Genomic DNA, 6,681 nt, shown 5'->3' with positions numbered 1-6,681 from the left:
CTAAAATTGTCTCTCAATAATGGAGTGTGACCCATAAGGAATAGTGGTATTCAAGGATGCAAAGTCAGCTTCACACTCCTTCTCAGCCTTTTGCCTAATGGCATTATCGTATTGAACCACGAATTGTTGCAATGTGGTTGTCGAATTGATGAAACCGTCGAAGAATGCGTTCATGCTCTCACTTCGTTGTGTAGTCGACATGCCAGCCCAAAAGTTATTCTTCAAATAACATGGTACCCAGCGATGTCTATCTTCATAAAGTGTTATAAGCCATTCATTTTCATGTAATCCATTTTCTGTGATGAACTTATCCCAACCACACACAAAACCATCAACACTCACTAACTCATACACCAACTGCTTCATGTCATGCTTAATTTGCTTGTAACTTGAATACCTTTGCAACTTCTCAGGCACTTTTTTCATGATGTGCCAAAGGCACCATCTGTGTCTTGTATTGGGAAAGACAATTTCAATTGCATTTTTCATGGCCTTGCATTGGTCGGTCACGATTCCAAGTGGTGCCTTATTTGACATGCAATGCAACTAGCATGTAAATAGTCATATAAATGTTCTAGTGTCCTCTGATGATAACAACCCACAACCTAATAAAATGGATTGACCATGATGATTTACACCTACAAATGAGGCAAAAGGCATGTCATACTTATTAGTCAAGTATGTTGTGTCAAATGACACCACATCCCCAAAATCTACACATGCCGCTCTACTCCTACTATCCGCCCAAAACACATTAGTAATTATGTTCTCCTTATCGAAGTTGATTTCACAGAAGAAATCCTTATTTAATTCCCTCAACCTCGAGAAATGATTAAACAATGCTTGCCAATCGTCATCCTTAACCAGCACTTGTCTCTGCTGAACAATATAGTTCCTGACATCACTTTCCAAAAAATCCAAGTTTTCATAACCTCAGCATCAAATACCAAAGACCAAAAACTTTTGTTCAAACATATTCCCGCTTGATCATTGATATCGATTACTCTTTTTGCCTGCATATTTATCTTCCTATTACCGCGCACAAGCCTTGATTTGTGTGGACTTAATGGTGATTATGTTCCTCCACCACACTTTTAATCAACCATTCACATTCCTTTTTAACAGCAGTAACACGTGCAGGGCAAGCCTTTCTTTGTGTCGGGATTATTTTTCTTTCTAGGGGGATGTTGGACACATGGTTTGACGTAGCACAACTCATTATCATCGTCTTTCTTTGATGTTCTGATTCGGACACCGAAACCACTTATGATTGCATGTTGTTTATAAAATTTCTTTAGTTCATCCACATTTTCAAAAGTCATCCCCACCTTTGGAAAGAAACCCAAGTGGGATTCAACAGAGTCGATGTTGGTTGAAATAGAGCCAATGGTGTTACAGTTGTTTTCAGGGATATCATCTTCCACTAGAGTAATGCTATCCAAACCCAGAGCATGTGTTTCTTCCATGTTTTTTCCTTGTATAAACATTCAATGCAGTTCATAAGTCTTACTGTAAATACAATGTTGAACAAAATAAAATAACGCCTATAATACATTTATATGGGTAAGGACGTCTGTTGCTTTGTGAACAAAATTAATATGCAATGAACATTTTACTGTCGTTAACGATAAGAATCCAAGACAAATTAATTTCGCATTTTATTGAAAAGTTAAGAAACCCTAAAACTTAAAGTACAATAACACACATGCTGGAGGTAGCCATTAATGCTGCATATAAGTTGAATGGATAATCAATGAAACCATTTATTACTCAACTTACTTGATGAATGCACCACTAAGCAAAGTAGGTCGATTCCTAAAGAGTAATCGTGTATGCGTTGTGCGCGGAGAAAAAAGAGACGTTGTCCATGGAGGATGGGTTGGTTTAAGCCATCAATTGCATTAAATGAATGAGATTTGGTTGGTGATGGAAAAGTAGATTGTGCCTTCCAATGTAACAGGGAAATTAATTAGATAGTTAGTTGCAACTTTTTTCAATTATAAATTAAACCTAAAGGTCTAAACCTTTACCTCAACCAAAGCAAACTTCGTCTTTGTCCGCCTAATCACGTTGTGCTTTCTACTTATCCCCAATCCAATTTTTTGGTGTGTACGACTTTTTCTATGTTCTTATACCCACTACTAATTATTTTCAACTACTTTGTTCACTTTCTCTAACATTTTTTCAATCTCATGAAATTTTTTTCCGGCTACAACAAATATGTAGGTTGAACTAATGGAAGCGTGGGAGGGCCTTGACATTGATGAGTTTGACGTGATGTATTCATCCAAAGATGCAATTCCAACACAGAATTCATTCCCGGCCCTGCAGGAAATACACAAGTACTTATGCTAAACAGAGAATCGGACGAACCTCAAAATACACAACAATTAATGAAGGAAATGACTGCTGCAGGTGATGCACGAGACTTCAACTCAAATGCTTGGAAATGGGCTTGCAGGTTTGTTCAATACCATGGTAAGCATGTGGACCACTAATAGTAGGGTTACATTAAACACATCATTACATTTAAAAATAATAATCATCCATGCTTTCAGGTTTAGTTGCTGAAGGGGACATCAAAAATATGATTTTACTCTCTTCTAGGAAATCAATGGAAAAGATACCTTTGGTTGTCTGTATGGTGAAAGAATGTTACCCCAACGGGTTGGGTGACATGTCCATAGTAATTAAGGTAAAATGCCATTAAGGGTTGTGTGTAATTATTTTGAAATGCATCTCATATTTTGTTCTTTAATTGGTTCAGGACCCTTCAACTACAACAAAGGCAAGCGTCCATAGAAAAGCTGTCATGGATCCTGAGTTTGGTTTCCATATTGCTGTTGGAGCATCCATGATTTTGAAAAATGTATTTTCACCGCCTCATGCGTTTTGACCTCATTTGGTTTTCATAATTTTTATGAAATATAAATCTAAAATCTTAAATATGATTCATCAGGTTTCAGTTTATGGTCACAACCCATGGGTGCCTCCTTACCTGAACATCACCATTTGTAACATTGTGAAGGTAAATTTCTTTTATTACATTTATATTTATACTTTTTAATGATTTTTATATTTAAATTAGGAACTCATATTCAATTCATTATTAATAAGTATTCAGGAATGACATAAGTCCACCAACTGACCATGAAGTTGAAGCTTCTTTGCCCGTTGTGCGAAACAACCCAGGAGAATATCTTGATGTTGACGATATACTGAAGAAGCTGGTCCCTCCACCTAAAGTTGTGACAACTACTTACCATGAGGACACTTCTGAAACATCTGTTGCTGGATCATCATGTGGCCCATGTCCTAATGTTGGTATTTCTTTGTATGTAGACTTAACTTAACTGTATCACATTCTTGTGTCACAAAATGATAGGTAGGTTACTGTTGTGGATATAAATTTCATTATTGTATTTTCACGGTTATATAGAGTTAATTCTAAATTTGCACTTTTCAGGAAAGTTGTGGTTGACATAAATCACCAAATACTAACCATAGTTGAGTGTTAGGGATTTCGTCCTCGTGGAAACTTTGCAACATGGTAATGGCATTAAGTCATGTATATTTATAAACTTGTTATTTTGCCTACTGAAATGACATTGTTGCTTTCAAATTTTGTCAGGCCATTTTGTTTGCTTGCAACAACTTCATGTATAGACAAAGAAAATTGAATGGGTTGATCAAGAGAGTTGTGTTTGGTCCTTTGTATACGATATTATAATTCTTATTATTTTTTAAGTTTTTATATTTGATGGATTTTTTTGATGATGGTTTATGAAAATGTAATTGTGATATTTTGAATATAGAGCGTAGTTGTAGAAGATAGTAGAAAGGTAAAAGCAAAGAGACGTCAATGGATCTTAGGGGACTACAACAATTTCTTGACACGTGGACTAGTTTCAGTACACGATATATTGACAACAGATTTTGTAAGAATGAAGATTTGTAGTTTTATTTATTAAATAGTAATTATTGATGTTTAATGAGTGTTTTGTTTTTTCTTTTGGAAGGTATTTGCTCCTATAATCCATGAGCAACATTGGTGGTGTTATGCAATCAACTGTCGCACACGCCAATTTTTTGTCCTTGACTCTCTTGGGAGGACACGACATGCAAGAAAAAGAATAGACAATGCGATTGTAAGTTACTTCTTAATATAAATGCCGTAGTTGGAAAGTTCAGTTATTGATGTGTAAAATGTATGTTGATATTTTGTATTGGCTTTTTTTAAGGCCCGTAACATGGAGATTTTATTTGGTTTCCTTTTAAATCATTTTGATGCTGATAAACCTAAATTTGAAGTCCTTACCCAAGACCCCCTACAACCCAATTTGTAAGTACCAATTTTTGTTTTACATTTTATCCAATATTAGTATAGTGATATGATATTCTGACTTAATTTATGTTGACATATTTTGAGATATGATTGTGGCATGATGGCCTTGAGATATATTGAGTTGTGGGATGGTGAAACAATGTTTGATGAAAAAAACTTCCCCGCATACACTTCTATAAGTGGCTTTTATTGAATTTCGTTCTTCTCTCATGGTATTCATTCGTTATAATTTTATTTACTTTATTCCATATCGCAGGAGCAATTTCAAGAACTCAGACAACATTACATATGTGATTGGTTTATGGACCCCGAAAATATTCATCGGAATTACTTGCTCTAAGTTTTAGATGTATATAAAAGTAAATAGTTTTTGTTGGCAACAATTGTAAAATATGATAGGAATATGACAGTTGTCATTCAAACATTTGACTTTTGATTATATATGTATTATGGAGGGAAATATTTATCCTCTCATACTTTGTTCTGGTGTTAAGCTCTTATTCAAAGAACCAACATATTGCGTCCGACATGAATGTCTGAAATAAATCTGCATCCACCATAAAAAAACCACATAAAGTCATTATTTAATAAATATATTGAACAAGCTGATATAAATATTTCCAAAGTCATACCTTTTTCTCAGTTGTACAACCATCATCTTCACTAGCATCACTCATCATTCCCAAATCAGATCTTCACTTCACAAAAATAAATATAAATCAAATAATTCATTTAATGGTAATAATTCTCCAACATACATAATAATACTTCGCGATTAACCACAAATATACAATTTGTAATAATAGTCAACGAAACAACTTATTTTACCCAACCATCACGGTTTAGCTTCACAAATTGATTAACATATTACTTGCGCCACTGTTGAAATAGATGAACAAAAATAAAATTGGAACATGGAGAAATTAACACCATATGGTAGCTCAATTCCTTGTACATTGTATGTTCACCGACAACCATCAAGTCACAAAAATCACAATATCGACAAAGACAAATAGAATAGACAAAGACAAATAGAACAAACAAAGAAAAATAGAACAACAAGCAATAAAATTATCCATAAACACAAAATTGACAAGCAATCGAACGTCTTCAAACCAGTAAATCCACACAGATAAACCATAACCGATAATGGAGAAAATGTTACCCTTTCGTGTTTGCTTCTTTATGGGATGGTTGTTCGGTGGGTTTCGCGACTCTTGCAGGTGCGAATCTTTGCTCTTCGCGATTTATGTCGCCTTCATCGACAGAACGACGTCGAGGAGAAAGGACAAACGAGTGCTTCTTGATTACAGTAGGTTCCAAAATCGCCCTTCTTGCAGGGGGTTCGAGATTGAAGGTATGGGAGATTTCAAAAATAAAACGGAGAAAGGGGTTTGGGGAAAGGGTTTTTGTGATGAAGTGAAAGGGATTTGGGGTTTGAAGATTAAAAGGAGATATGGTTTTTCGAAGAACTGATACGGGTTGGGGGTTTCAACATTGAAAGGAGAGGTGTGTGCGGGGAGGGTTTTCTGGGGAGGTTTGGGGAAGAGTTGGTTCAAAGGAGAAAGGTTTTCTGAAAAATCAAAATGGAAATAGGGGTTTGGAAAAGGAAGGTTCTGTGATGAATTGGGGTTACAGGATTAAAAGGAGATATGCTTTTTCGAATAACTGATACTGGTTGGGGGTTTCAACATTGAAAGGAGAGAGGGGTCTTTCATTTTTCACGGTGGAGGAGAGGTGTGTGCGGAGAGGGTTTTCTGGGCAGCTTTGGGGAAGAGTTGGTTCAGAGGAGAGAGGTTTTTTGAAAAGAAAAATGAAAAGAGAGGAGGGTTCTGTGATGAATGGTAAGTGTCCAACGCGCGTGAGTGAACACTTTAACCATCTGCATTGTGATTTTATTTTTTAATTAAATTAAAAAAAGTTAAAAATTACATATTTCACGCCACATCAGGTGATATGAGAAGTGATAAAAAAAATGTATCATTGTATCATTTCTCTTTAGGAATATAGTCCATTAAAATAACTGAACGAAGTAGTAGTAGAATCAGCACACAAGGCCTGCAACACTTGATAGGGTACTTAATATTTAAATGTATTTGAGATGTAAGATTAATATAGTATAAATATTGGGTCCAGCCTGCAATCACCTTTGTCTTCTGTTTCTTCTAGATTCACTCCCCTTCATTAATTCAAAGATCAAGTCATTCACGATTCCCTCCAGAAAAATTTCACACATTATGCTATTTGAAGGTTCCAGTGAACAAACCATGAATAAATGGATTAACATATAAAAGCAAAGTCAACATATATTTCTATGAATGAGTGGGCCAAAATCA

The 6,681-nt window shown here is 35.4% G+C and overlaps 1 protein-coding gene across 1 annotated transcript; it reads right to left on the bottom strand.

Annotated features, from left to right (window-relative positions):
- LOC146887657 (protein FAR1-RELATED SEQUENCE 5-like) lies at positions 1-1,466 on the bottom strand. Its single transcript, XM_085670326.1, has 3 exons — positions 1,213-1,466; positions 643-904; positions 1-546 (listed from the first exon to the last, which is right to left on the bottom strand). The coding sequence occupies exons 1-3, from the start codon at positions 1,464-1,466 to the stop codon at positions 1-3; spliced, it is 1,062 nt and encodes a 353-aa protein (XP_085526452.1).
- Positions 1,467-6,681: the final 5,215 nt, after the last annotated feature.

Source organism: Vigna unguiculata, chromosome 3 (assembly GCF_037176805.1).
Source record: "Vigna unguiculata cultivar grain cowpea cultivar isolate G323 ecotype 2 chromosome 3, ASM3717680v1, whole genome shotgun sequence".
NCBI classification, from domain to species: Eukaryota; Viridiplantae; Streptophyta; class Magnoliopsida; order Fabales; family Fabaceae; genus Vigna; species Vigna unguiculata.
This window is presented reverse-complemented; position numbering and strand designations above follow the sequence as displayed.